A 14,710-nucleotide genomic window follows, 5' to 3' on the forward strand; every position below is an offset into this window, starting at 1 on the left:
ATGGAGATAAGGCTCTTGAACAGTATTTTTAGTTCATGTGAGTAACCTAGGCTAATGCTTCAAGAACTGGTAGTTTTGACTTAAAATCAGCTGCAACTGACTTTGCACTTTACAGCTAACTGCACTTCACAACGAACTGGCATGAAAGCCGCAGGATATACACTCTTTGGTTGTGGTTAGCTTTACTAATGAACAGTTCTGCTGCCATACAACGAACAAGAGACAAGCAATTACGCAGCAGATGAGAGTTGTAAAAAGTAGTGTTTATGAGCATGTGTTGCTATAGGACATAGTATGGCAGATAAATATGTCACCAGTGACACTTGTGTTTCTAGTGAGAGGCCAGAAGTGGCACTGAAACACTTAACTGAATTTCTGATTCTGCTTTTTAGACTAGAAGGTTCCACAGATACGTGACCATGTTTGCTCAGCAAGGCTTTATCTTTTAGCTTATAGGGCACGAAGCAGCTCTGATGCAACTACAGGCAGCTGCTCTTTTTTTTTTTTTTCCCCTTTCTTTTTTATTCCTCAGATCACTAAATCACAGCTCAGGCAAACACAGCAGGTGGCTGCACAGTTCAGGTACAACCACAGTGTTACTGCCTCTGTAGTGCAGCACCAGGCCGGGTGTGGGAAGAGCTGTGCTATCAGGGTTCATACCATGCAGACACTGACACTGCCCAGGCTGTTCCAGCCACAGAGATGAACTTAGGTCCCCTGTTAGCCTCTTTCTCCTGCTGCGATACTGATATAATTTGTACTCTCAGTGTAGCACTGCATGTGATGCCACCGTCATAGCAAGGGAGCAAGAGGGAGAGGCAAATGGAGAGGGTACATCCCCAGTAAATACGTGCCTGATTATTGAAGTTAAGGTATCTCTGATGCTTTAATCTGACATTATTTTCCAAATTTTGGAAAGAACTCCATGGTTGTAGATTTCTTATGTTTAGAAATATCTTTGCTAAGAGGCAGAATATATCAGATACAGGTCATGGTATTAGGGGTTTGTCTTATTTACTCCCCACAGTAATGACATGCAGCAGACCATTAGCAACTTGACTATGCCTCATTGCCAGAGCTTCATTGCCAGGACAGGGAGGTGACTTGAGACAGCCAGCATGGCTTCACCAAGGGCAAGTCGTGCCTGACCAACCTGGTGGCCTTCTATTTTGGAGTGATTACATTAGTGGACAAGGGAAGAGCTACAGATGTCATCTGTCCAGACTTCTGTAAGGCCTCTGACACAGTCGCCCACAACATCCTTCTCTCTAAATTGGAGAGAGATGGATTTGATGGATGGACTGTTCAGTGGATAAGGAATTGGTTGGATGGTCACATCCAGCTACCCCAAGAGGGTACTAGTCAACAGCTTGATGTCCAGATGGAGGTCGGTGATGAGTGGTGTCCCTCAGGGGTCCATACTGGGACTGGTACTGTTTAATATCTTCATCAGTGACGTAGACAGTGGGATTGAGTGCACCCTCAGCAAGTTTGCAGACAACACAAAGCTGAGTGGCGTGGTTGACATGCTTGTGGGATGGGATGCCATCCAGAGGGACCTGGACAAGCTTGAGGAGTGGGCCCATGTGAACCTCATGAGGTTCAACAAGGCCAAGTGCAAGGTCCTGCACCTGGGTCGGGGCAAACCCCAGTATCAATACAGGCTGGGGGATGAAGGGATTGAGAGCAGCCCTGCGGAGAAGGACTTAGGGGTACTGGTTGATGAAAAGCTGGACATGAGCTGGCAATGTGCGCTCGCAGCCCAGAAAGCCAACCGTACCCTGGGTTGCATAAAAAGAAGCGTGGCCAGCGGGTCAAGGGAGGTGATTCTGCCCCTCTACTCCGCTCTCATGAGACCTCACCTGGAGAACTGCGTCCAGCTCTGGAGTCATCAGCACTGGAAAGACATGGACCTGTTGGAGCGAGTCCAGAGGAGGGCCGCAAAAATGATCAAAGGGCTGGAGCACCTTTCCCTCTGAACACAGGCTGAGAAAGTTGAGGTTGTTGAGCCTGGAGAAGAGAAGGCTCCAGGGAGACCTTATTGCAGCCTTTCAGTACTTAAAGGGGGCTTGTAAGAATGATGGGGACAAACTTTTTAGCAGGGCCTGTTGCAATAGGACAAGGGGTAATGGTTTTAAACTAAAAGAGCATTGATTTAGACTAGCTATAGGGAAGAAATTTTTTGCCCCTTTTAAAATTTTCTGATAGAATTGGAAAGAGTTGAGTTTATAATATTTGTCTTGCCTTAACCTCCTATTCGCCAGACTAAACAAGGCCAGCTCCTTCAGCCTCTTCTCATAGGTCACGTTTTCTCCATCCCAACCATCTTTGTAGCCCTCTGCTGTCCGCTCTCCATTTTCTCCATGCTCTTGAACCTAGAGATCCAAAACTAGGCACAGTATTCCAGGTGTGTCCCCACCAGGAACCAAGTAGAGGGGGACAGTAACTTCCATCTGTCTGCTGGCCACACACCTTCTAATGTAGCCTGTGAGGCGGTTTCTCATATTTGCGATGAGAGCATATCCTGGGTCGTATTCAACCTGGCATCCATCCTGAGCCCAGTTCCTTTTCAGCAGGGCTGCAGCCCTGTTCAGAGACCATAGTGATGCATGGGGTCATTCCACCCCTGGTGCAGACACTTGCAAGTCTGTCTCCTGAACTTGATGACACTGCTGTTGACCCAGTCCTTTAGCTGTTGCTTATGCTGTGACGTGTAGAAGCTCCACCAGACTGATGGTAAGCTAGGTATATAACTGAGTTGGAGCTGGGCTTATGTCACTACAGGGTTTTCTGGCTCAGAGTTGTTTCATGTTTGGAGCACGGACAGTGCTTAATTGCTACTGCCTATATACTGCTGTATCTATGTGATTGGCAGGCTCCCTGCTCTACCTGTACACAAGGAGAGGAGGGGGATGTTTGCTACAAGCCTGAGAAGCCTTGAACGAGCTCTGGCAGTGAGGACAGATGATGCTTGTTAACAGAGTTATGCTAAATAATGACAATAATAATTAAGGATTTACGATCAAAACTGGCCTGAAGTTGTCTTTTTGGCAAGAAAAGGAATGGAAATTACTAATGTTGAATGCTGAGTTCAGATCAGTCAGTGTGCACGTTATCCCAAAGACTTTGGTTGTATTTTTTTCCCTAGCAGTGTCAGAGCTTAGGGACATTACATATCTTTTCACCTCTAATGTAACATCTCTGTAGGGCGAAGTGCAGAGGACGATAGCATCGCTAACAAGCCATATGCAAACAAATCTCATGCAGAAGGAGCGTTTCCATTTTAATTGCATTAATGTTAATCAGTGGGAGTCAGCTGGATTGGGCCTCAGATTTCTATCTTTTAAGAAAAGCATCTTATGCCTTGATTTGGGAAGCTGTTTTTCCATGAGCATAATTGTAAACTTATTAATAGTTTCACTGAGGTCTGTGGAATTTATGCTTATGTTTAAAGGTAGGCTGTGGATAAGCATTTTTCTGAATTTAGCATTACTGTTTATCCACAGTCTTGTAACTCAATTTTCCAGTCATTCCATTTATTCCTCTTAAAATCTCTCCCTACGGATTCAGTATCTCCTATTTCCCAAGCAAGTAACATGTAAAGGCATAGTTTGCCATCTGCTCTATTCAGATCAAGCAACCTGCAGAAAGAAGAGCAGGGAGAATCTCATTATCTTCATACTAAAAACAGACACTAATTCCCCCCAAAGCATCCAAAATTAGCAAAACAAGGATGATCAAAGAAAACTCTCACTGGCTTTAGACAAAAATCAACACAAAAAATTCTGTAGACTCTACCCTGAGAAGGGAGAATCAAAGGAATCAACAATGAAATAATGAGAAATGAACTTAATGTATTCCAGAAATACAAGCAGCCTCTGAGGGGAGTGGCTGAGGAAGGGGAAGCAGGGAAGAGTATGCAAAGGAGGAAGAAAATACTTGCAAAGTGTGAAGTCCAGCTCACCATCACAAACAGCTGCTGTCCTTAAACTGTCACCTCGAGACAAAGTGAGTGGCTCTAAACTGCAGAGCCAACCAGTACGGAGGCAGGTGCTCCTCTTTCTTTTCCCTGATCGCAAAAGTGCCATGTAGGCATGAAAGGGAACTCTATCATTTTAGAGATTGAAGAAGGTGAATCTGAGCATTGGTGTGCCCGAGATGGTGTTTCCTTGCTCACATAGTAGAGGTGGCTTTAAAACATCCTGCTCTGAGGCTTGCTAAAATGTAGAGGAAGGAAAACAATGACTCACTAGACGGATCCTTCAGGTTGTTTGCTGTGTAAACCACAGAAGGATTGCTAAACGTGGCCGCAGCTCTACAAACAGTTTTCATCCTTCTGTAAAAGGAAAGAACAAGTTCAAGGAGTATTATTCTGAACAAGTGGCAATAGTGTGAAGGTGCAACATAGCTTAGTGCTTTCGCGTTCGGTATGGTCATCTGGCATTTAGCATGACATCAGATTGTTCAGGCCCTTAAGTACGTCAGGAACTTTAGTTTCTGGTGCAAGAGAGGCTGCAATTGTCCCAGGAGTGATTTTAGACGGCAGAGTGTTTCTCTGGGTGTAGCAGTCTGTGGGCTTGGGATGGCAGGGGCTCCCTTTGGGGCATCGTGGTGGAACAGAGATGATGGTATTCTTTATGGAGAACAGAGGTAGCGGAAAGATGGAGTGAAATGATCCATGGAAAGGCTGGTGACAGAAAAAGCATGTGCAAGGAAGCTTGAGTTTTATGAAAACTAGTTGATAAAAGCTGCTGCTCATTTATAAACTGTGGCTTCTAAGACAATTTTCTGCACTATGGGGAACGACCGGTCATGTTGGAGGTGCCATGGGAGGGAGATTCAGTATAGTACAGTCACTGTCATGCAACAGGTAACTGGTGCTTAATGCACTTCCATATGCAAATTCCCCAGAAGTTAAAAGCTGTACATGTTTTAGTAGGTGAAACAGGCCGGGGCTATTTTCTGCTGCTGGGAGCAAGCGACAGTGTGGCTCGCGCCCATTCAGCCAACCCTTCCCCCTGTGTCAGGGATGCAGTCACTGTTCAGCAGTATAGATGGTCGTGTGCTCCTACTTGAGTCCCTACCATAGTCCTGCTTGGTTTATTAGTAAGGTATAGGCCAAGAGCCTCCTTTGAGACTGGATCGGACTTGTATTTATAAGTTATAGCTTTGGTCCCATGAGTATTAGTATCCACAAGAAACACCTTCACCTATTTTACCTGTAGTGTAATGTCTTTGTTGTTATTAATAACAGTTGATGTCATAGTCATTGCTGTGAGTAGAATAGAAGTATATTGATTTGCATATATGGTCTTTACCGGTGCTGTGGCTTTGTCTTGAACAGTAATCCGTAGCGGCAGCTGTTGGGATTCATCCAGAGACTGCCAGTCTTGTCACATCAATCATTTCCAAATAACCCTTGGGATGTTTGCGGTTAAATTACTTCTGGTGTCACACTGTGATACTCGGATGCAGTGACTGCACAAGTGCTGTCTGTTTTGTACTTAAAATTTTGGGTTTATAGCATTAGTAGACTATGAGATATATTCAGAATACGTGGTAATATATGTGTTTGCATTACACTGGTATCATGTTAGAAGTGAGGTTTTGTGTGGAGTTCTCTGTATTCAGTCCCTATTTCCATGAAATTATAACTTTTGCAAAAACAGTGTATTGAGACTGAAACTGTCATACTTTGTAGCTAGCTGAGCAGATTCCCCGCTCACTTTTTTTATTAAAAAAGCTAATATATATTGAAGGAAAAAAATATCAGATTAATAATTGAACTTGATGTGCTTTTAAGGGCTGCTGTAGCAGAGTTGTTGTTACTAGAGATATAAGCACAGTTTAGTATTTTTAGTGGTTTTGACCAAAATGGTCAATGTTAATGAATGTTCTATCAACATAATTCATTACTTGTATCCAGTCTTTATAGTTTTTGACTACTTAAATTAAATTCTATGAAGGTCATGGTTTTCTCACATGGAATTGTTCTGAGCCTGGAACACTCGTCTGTGTAGTGCCCTGCAACCAGCGCCCTTTCAGTGGTCTGTCTGGGGACTCATGGTTATTGTCCCTACCCTATTTATAAACACATTCACTGAGTTAGAAATACTTCTGTTATTCTTCTGCTATTTATATCTGTTGTCTCTTCACAGCTATTTTTGAGTATCACAAATAACTGAAACAGGATCAGGTCTTGTATTTTTTACATTTGTGGCAAGCCTTGTTGACTTCCTTAAGCACATAATACCCCTGGTGTTTTGTTTTAAAGGTTAGATTATAATTAAATGCTTTGCCAAACTGCACTATAATAGGCAATGCTCGTGACTGTAAGTAAGAATGTCTTGGAGTGACAGCAAAGTGAGCGGGGCTGGCAGGGATAGGTGGGCTTGGTTATCTGAACAACCATTTGTCTAAGTAGTTTCCTTTGAAGCAGGTTAGATGAGAGACCACTGGGACATAAACATTTTCTGTTATTGATTATAGTTTATCTAAAAAGCTTTCTGTAAGTTTGCTTAAGTCACTTTCTAGGTTTGTTTTTTTTAATCATTTCTTCTGTAAAATAAATTCTATGATATACCTGCTGAAGGAGATGGCAAGTACCTGGAGGCAGCCGCTTTGGCATTTGTGTTGTGCTGCTGTGTTGTTTGCTACACTGTGCTGTTCCCAGTAGGAAGTAATCGAAAAGGTACATTGTTAAAGTGATGCAGAATGCTAAATGTCCAAACAAAAGGGTTGTGTTCACTGAACTGTCATGCTAAGGAAAAGAAATTCAACTGGCAGGATGTGCAGAGGACTTCTAAATTCCTGTAGGTGTCTATGAGGTGTTTGGGTTCAGCTGGGAAAAATTAGGGTTTAGCCCAGTGCCTTTTCCCTGGATTGCATCTCCCTTTATAGCTTTGTAAAGCCTGAATGTGAGTGACTTAATTTGTTCTAGTGACAAAGTTTTCTTAAATAAGTTTTGCAGAACATGCTGACATATTTTTCAGATGAGTTTATGTGATGTCAGCTTTTTCCTCATTGGATGTTGAAGGGCATATGTTTATATCTGCAGAGAGCCATGGGTTCAGCACAAGTAACTTCTGGCATCTAGTTGTAGTGTCCAAGAAGTATTAGCTGCTCTGCAGTTTCCATACAGTTAACCGGGAGCACTGTTTACCTCCAGAGACTGTTATAACCCAACTAGGATTTGACTTGTCTTTTGGAGGTGTCTCTGCCCATCCCTTCTCAATTGTGTGTGGGATGACTGCACCTCTAATATAGGCATTTCATTTGACTAGGGTATATCTGGAGCAAACCGTTCTTATAGCAAACACATTTGTTTTCCTGAATTATCAGTCTCCTGGAAAGAATGCGTTCTTCTAGGATTATGTTAATGTGTTCACGTATTCCAAGTTTATGTGTTCTGAGTATCTTTCTATGCTAAAGCAATTTTTTGATGGGCAAAGTTAGAGTATTAAAGGCAGTAAAAAGGTAGTTGAAGTGGGGGACTTCCAGGAATTAGTGATGTTTTAAAAGCAAGCTATTATTTGGTGTAAGCTGTTCTCTCTATTATTGGGAAGGCAAGAGTGTATGGTCCATAGAGGGAAGTACAACACTATAATTTCATGCAGGAGTTCTTTTGAAATTCAGATGTCAATGTTTGAGTCCCAGAACCCTTTGTTAATTCCAACATTTTTATGTAATGGACCTGAGCTCTAAAACTGTGGTTATAAAATGATAACGGCGATTGGCTTTTAAAGAAGGGAATTATGGTTTTACAGAGTGTTCGGATTAATTAACAAATATATCACATTTTGTATGGCTGTGTGATAACTTTTAAAGAATTATAGATACCCCAATTTCATTTTTTGTCCTGTTTTGAAATGAAGAAGGAATTTCTTGCAGTCTGTATGATGTCTGGAGTAATGTCAGTAACAATGGGGCATGTGTGGTATCAAGAACACAGAGCTAGGTACGGTCTTTTTTTTTCTCCCATTGAATGAAAATACTTTTTGTTCTGAAATGTCATATTTTTCTTTAATGAGACAGCAAATAGTTTTGTGGTCAGGTACAGTGTCTTTCCCTTGCTGGATTTACTGCTATTAACTTTTTTGTTACAGATCACATGCAAAGCAAGCTAATTAGCTTGTTGAGGGAAGAAGAAATAGGAAAGAAAAAAGAGAAGTGCAAGTTTTTCCCTAAAGGAAACACATGAAAGCAAGGTGGCAGGAGACATGAAAAAAAAAAAAAAGGGAAAACTCTGTAGGTGACACATGCTATTGTGCAGTTTATAGTAGGGAACAGTTCAGAGGAAGCCTATGTATTGAAATGGTATTGAACTCAACTCTCTAAATATTGAAGTCCTGTTTGCAGATAACTGAACTTACTTTTCTGAAGAGGTCTGTGTATTTATGGGGCCTTATTTATAGGTAGTAGGCTGGGATGTGTTCTATTAGGAGCAGCCACAGATACCTATTTTCAGTATATCTGGAGCTCAGGAATCCATCAGTCAAGAAAAAAATATTCTAATCAACATTTTTTTCTGATAACACAGTATAAGAAATGTCAAAAAGCTAGATCCTCAGCTGTTTTGAACTGACAGGGTTCCTCTGAGATGTCTTCTACTTTTAAATATTAACTGCAGTTTCTAGCATTATTAGCCACCTGTCTCTAGTCCTATGAAGGGATTGTATTCTTGCTGTGTACAGATCCAGTCTTGCAAACCCATATTCACTTTGGCAGTGTCTGCATGCATGTGATGAGTAGCCCGCTTTTCAATTTCGTGCTGAATTTCAAGTACAGCTTCTTTTGTGTTAATCCTGTCGACACAATTCTAACTGCAGGTCTGCTGTTCTTGTGTGTAATGCTGTATAAAGCCCAAACCAAATCAGTGCTGCTTCTGTTGGGAAGTGAGAGAAAAAGTCTCCACGTTGTGTTTTTAAGTGCTCTGCTTTTTCTAATTATTTCTAGCAATTAGTTGTGAAGATTTTTTTTTCTTTTTTTTTAAATTTAGTTTATATGAAAGGGATCTATTTCTTGAATCAAACATTGTTTTCTGCTATCACCAGCCACATACAGGTATTGAGAAGTAGTGTACGCTCATAGAGAAGTCGTTAAGAGAAAGAAATCTGAGGGTCCAAGGCCCGTAGCATTGCATTACAGCCTTTCAGGGAACATACATGTTAATGTAGTGAGAATATGTAACAAACTTCTTTCCACCATCATGTTATGGACTGTCTGTTGATAGAAGCAGCAGCTGGTAACCTTTCCATTGCTAGGTTCTTTTCGGAAGTGGTGAATTGAGAGAAGATAGTCAGTGACAACAGACTGAAAAAACAGCAGCTCCAGAAACTCTCTGAAAAACAAAGTTTGGGTTGCAAGAAAGCTGAGCAATGTAGCTGGAAAGTAGAAGTCTTGGTTAAATAGTTTATTGTCTTGCCATGCTCTCATGTAGTCATAGTACATTCACAGTATGATTAAGAGATGCTGAAGACTTGAGTCCTGGTTACTTAATATGTGCATTTTACAATGTGGAGAGTCCAGCACTTGGTATAAATCCTGCCAATTTTTGCAAGTGCTGAAAGTCCAATTTTATGTGAGCTAGAAATTTGTGTGTGTCCATTTGGATGTAAGCATTGTTGGTAGGTCGGCAGAATTGCTCAGTTTAGGAAGAACCTGCAGGTCCTGACTCGTAATTTTTAGGTCTGATAAAGCTTTGTAGGTGATTAGAAATCCTGTTTGCGTTTTGAATTTCGCTGTAAAGCTTGTGGTAAATAGAGCATGTTTTGACTGTGTGTGTGAACTCAGCTGTAAGGAGGAGGAAGTGGGACCAGCAGCTCCTCCACCTCTTAAGTCCCTGGAGGCACTGTCAGCCAGACACTTCCCTTTGAAGGGTAGTTCTGAGGTGCCTCCTCTTTGTTCTGGGAGGAAGATAGTAAATAAACATTGACCTATAACTGCAGCAAATTTAAAAACAAATAAATAGTCCTTTTTGGCTGAGTAGGCTTGCAGGATGGATTTCTGATCCTTCTAAGTAGGAATAAGTGGGTATTTTCTCTCGCAGTAATGACATACCTCAGCCCTCAAGGAATCATGCTGTGTGTCTCAAAACCTTATACAAAACATTGCAGTTTTGGATTTTAGAACTACTCGCATGTTAAACCAAGTCAGAGGAATTGAACTGTGAAGACTTTCATGCACATTCTCTGGTCTGCCTGAACTGGCTGCTATAATTTCTGCCTGCCTGGAGCCATTTCTGCCTGCCTGTGGCCATGTTTGTACCCAGAGGTAAACCCTTACCAACCTCATATAGAAGAATTATCCCAATGGAGAAGGAAAACAGAGAGATTGTTCCAGATAGGGAAAATCCCACAGGATCAAGGGCAGCCGTAATTATCTGCTGGGTTGGAAGAACGCAGAGGAACAACAGTGGAGGTCAGGCTTCGGTTAAACGTAATGCTCTTTTGTTTGCAGTAAATGCATTTTAGCAAACAAAACTTTATTCAGTGGGACCAGAAGCATGGTCCCAACATTCACCTTCCCTGTGTTCCAATATAAAGTGCTTCAAGCTTCTTTCAGGTATGTGTCATGTGACTTCTTCCAGAGTCTGACAAGAATCATCCTAGTAGGAAATGTCTTGGTAACCCTTTTTCATAGCTGATTATATTGAAATAGTAGCAGAAATATAAGCTGCAGAGTTAGGTAAGTTACTTTTTTTTTTTTTCCTGCTAAGTAACAGAAGGTCCCAACACACAAAGAGGAGGTAATCAGATGCTCTAGTCTTAATTTCCTGGTGAAGTATTTCTGAAGACAGATCATTGAATGATGGATCCTACTCACATAAAATGAGCTTTCAAGAGTACACTGAACAGCATATTAATAGCTTTCCACCATGGTCAGCCATACTTGCATCTCCACTCCTACCAGAATGCCAGAACATCTGTAGGGGTAATGCAGAATCCAAACTTCAGGAGCTTGCATTTTACAGTATTCTGCCTCATCCTAAAGTTGTCTGTTTATTCTCTTATTTTGTCAGGATCAAGGGTATATATATCAAGGCGATAGTAAAAGGTTTGACGGGTTACACAAAAAGTGAAATCCTGTTAGTGAGGCCCTGCAGGAGTTAATGAAAGATGCAGTGCTTTTAAACATTTTCATCAATGGTTTGAAATCCAGGGTTCCTACTGATTTCATCTGTGGATGATAATGAGAATTAGTGGAATGGATAAAAGCAATTGAAGATCCATATAGGATGATTTAACAAGCTAGGCACAGCCAAATAAAATTAATTTTGAAATTGCTGACTTCAGAATGAAAGGCATGTAGGCCATGTGTCCTGCACCGCAACATCAACTTGCTATGTAACCTGTGATGAGGAGCTGTAATGCATTTCTTGGATGTATAAGCAGAGGAGCATCTTGTAGGACCATGGGAACAATTGCCCCCACCCTGGCCCCCCATTCAGCTTTGGTGAGGGTGATGCTGGGGTGCTGTGTATAGTTCTGGACTCATAAGTCAACATTCATTGTGTGAAGGGGAGAAGAAGCAGCAAAGAGCGCAATAATGATCAGAATAGATAATAGAATCATAGTATGGTTTGGGTTGGAAGGGCCCTTAAAGATCACCTAGTTCCAACCCCCCTGCCATGGGCACAGACACCTTCCACTAGACGAGGTTGCTCAAAGCCCCGTCCAACCTGGCCTTGAACACTTCCAGTGTTGGGGCATCCACAACTTCTCTGGGCAGCCTGTTCCAGTGCCTCACCACCCTCATGGTGAAGAATTTCTTCCCAATATCTAATCTAAATCTACCCTCTTTCAGCTTAATGCCATTACCCCTTGTCCTGTCACTATGTGCCCTTGTAAAAAGTCCTTCTCCAGCTTTCTTGTAGGCCCCCTTCAGGTACTGGAAGGCTGCTATAAGGTCTTCTTGGAGCCTTCTCTTTTCCAGGCTGAACAACCCCAACTCTCTCAGCCTGTCTTCACAGGAGAGGTGTTCCGGCCCTCTGATCATCTTCGTGGCCCTCCTCTGGAATTGCTCCAACAGGTCCATGTCCTTCTTATGTTGGGGGCCCCAGAGCTGGATGCAGTACTCCAGGCGGGGTCTCACAAGAGCAGAGAAGAAGGGGAGAATCACCTCCCATGACCTGCTGGCCACGCTTCTTTTGGTGCAGCCCAGGACACAGTTGGCTTTCTGGACTGTGAGCGCACATTATCGGCTCGTGTTGAGCTTCTCGTCAACCAACGCCCCCAAGCCGTTCTCCTCAGGGCTACTCTAAATCCATTCTCCAGCCAGCCTGTATTTATGCTTGTAAGAATCAACTCAGAGCAAAAAGCACAGTTACCTTATAGGAAATAGGATTGTATTAAAATCCAGGAAAATATATCCTGAGTCTCTACCCTGATTCTCTGCAATCCTGTTTTTGGCTGTGAGAGCATGGCGGGACACTTGTAGCCTTTCTGTTCTCTGTGCCGTTGCCTGAGGTTAGGAAAAAGAAGCGCAAGGCGTGTCACCTAGCCGCCAATGCTGCTCAAGGTCTCAGGGCACTTAGCACATGTTCCCCTTCGATCACAATTCTTATAGGGGTAAGTACTTCATTTGAGAATTACTGCTTCCATATGAAAAAAACCCCAAACTGCTCAAACTGCCTAAAAATGATGCTACTGTTTAAATCATCATGTCAGCATAATATATGTTAATGCATTCATCAAAAGATGTTAATTTCCATTTGAGAAGCAAAAAAAGCAGTTGCTTTAACTATTTCATAGATTAACAAGATACGATACCTTTAGTACCACCTCTGTGTGTAAGGCTCTAGAGAGAGGTCCCATTTTCATATGATTACATAAGAATAAAATATCTGTGTAATTATTCTTTGGTTTGCAACTTACAAATCTGCTGAAAAATAATAATTCACATTAACCCGATTACGTTGCAATGAACTTGTCTTCAGAGATCAATACTGATCTCATTTCCTTCTTTCTGGACCCGTATAAAACATACAGAAGTGGCTTCATGTAAATCATGGCTTGTGAATACTTAGATATTTCTTACCCAATAGTGTCCATGGACATCTTGCTGTAAGATCTGGAAAAAACAAGCTGTTGGTTTTTTACTGACTCAGTAGAAATATAGTTAAAATTAACAATTTAAAAAGGCAGCATTTACCAGCTCTTTAGCTAAAAACTACATTCAGAGTTTCTTTGAGACAGGTTTCCAATTTTCTACAGGTTGAGAGAAGATATATTTCAGTTACAGTTCCTGTGTGCTTTTACAAAGGTGTATCAGGGAACTGCCCGAACTCAGACTCTGTGAACAGAAGTGAACTATGACTCCCTGTATGCACGTGTTCCTTTCATTGTCTCACTTTTGCCTAGGGTCAGTCACGAAGGGCTTAATGCAATTTTTGTTTTGTTTTCCAGCTGAAATAAAGATCTGTTTTAAATACTACCATGGTGTTAGTGGAGCCCTGCGAGCTACTACTCCCTGTATCACTGTGAAAAACCCTGCTGTGATGGTAAGTTTAGCTTATTTGTTCGTTGTATTTTTGTAAGATGATAATATTAACTGTCAGACAAACCTGTTGATACATCTCCTAGTTTTACCATTAACTGCAATTTTTGCAAAAAACTATATTGCTTGACAAAAATTGTTAAAATTGGGAAATGCTTTTCTTGGTTTTGTATTTTTTATGGTAAAAGGATATTAAGATCACTGACCTTAGCTGAAATCTTTTATGCTAAGAACGTGATGTTGCCTGCTTTCAATTTTGCGGCTTACAGTTTGGTGTAATTTAACACCATAGTAGTTTTTTTTCACTGTGGTTATCTAATTCAAACTGAATCCTTATTAAAAGTCTCAATTTCTTCTTATTGTTTGTTAATATTAAAAATGAAATTGTTGCTGAGATAGCAATTATTAGTATAAAAATGAGACTGGACAAAACTCTACTCTTGCAAAAATTACTGATTTTTTTTTGAGTGTTCATATACCATTGAAATTTAGATAATTCTCTGACTATTGAGAATTATCACTGCCTTAGTATACTTTCATTATGAGACTTGTTCTTCTGAAATACTAAAAGTTTTAGAAGAGATTTTTAGTTGTTTAAATATGTATCGGAAGAAGAGCCTTCTAGACTTGTATCCTGGTGGTTTTGATTGAAGTAATTCATCTAATAGGCTAGCTCTTCAGTTGGCATGAAGTTTCACAGTGCATCTGATTCATTGATATTAGTTACAAATATTTAAGATCACATCTGCCAGGATGTTGTCTTGACAACTGCAATGTTGAAGATACTGGAGAGCACAAGTTATTCAGACTGAATAGTGTTTATTCTGATCCTGCACTTTTTCAGTGTATGTTATATACAGGTACATGTTATGGCTATATGATATTGTATGTGCTATACTAGACTTTATTACACCAAATGTTTTTCCTTTTTCTTAGAATTACAGACCTAGGTGATAGCATCATTTAATTGTTACACTAGCCACCAATATTTTTGAGATTCACTGCACAAAAGGACATCTGAACTTCTGTCTTTGAGAATGCAGTTATTTACTTGGGAGCTACCTGAAGACCTGCCTTTCAGAGTCATTGGTCAATCTTGAGGGGTTAACTGGCTGTTGCTATTTAAATTTCTTTCCTTTGAAAGGTAGTACAGTGTCCTGGGTGTTCTACAGAATTTACACTCCTCCTAGAAGGTGTAATTTTATATAAATGT

The 14,710-nt window shown here is 41.1% G+C and overlaps 1 protein-coding gene across 1 annotated transcript in view; it reads left to right on the forward strand.

The window, feature by feature from the left end:
- Positions 1–14,710, forward strand: part of HECW2 (HECT, C2 and WW domain containing E3 ubiquitin protein ligase 2) — a 115,872-nt gene that overhangs the window by 35,327 nt on the left and 65,835 nt on the right. The window contains exon 3 of the mRNA XM_009810201.2: positions 13,407–13,501. Within this exon, the coding sequence (XP_009808503.2) occupies positions 13,407–13,501 (95 nt within the window). The remainder of the gene's footprint in view (positions 1–13,406; positions 13,502–14,710) is intronic.

The sequence above is a fragment of the Gavia stellata genome, chromosome 8, assembly GCF_030936135.1.
Source record: "Gavia stellata isolate bGavSte3 chromosome 8, bGavSte3.hap2, whole genome shotgun sequence".
NCBI classification, from domain to species: domain Eukaryota; kingdom Metazoa; phylum Chordata; class Aves; order Gaviiformes; family Gaviidae; genus Gavia; species Gavia stellata.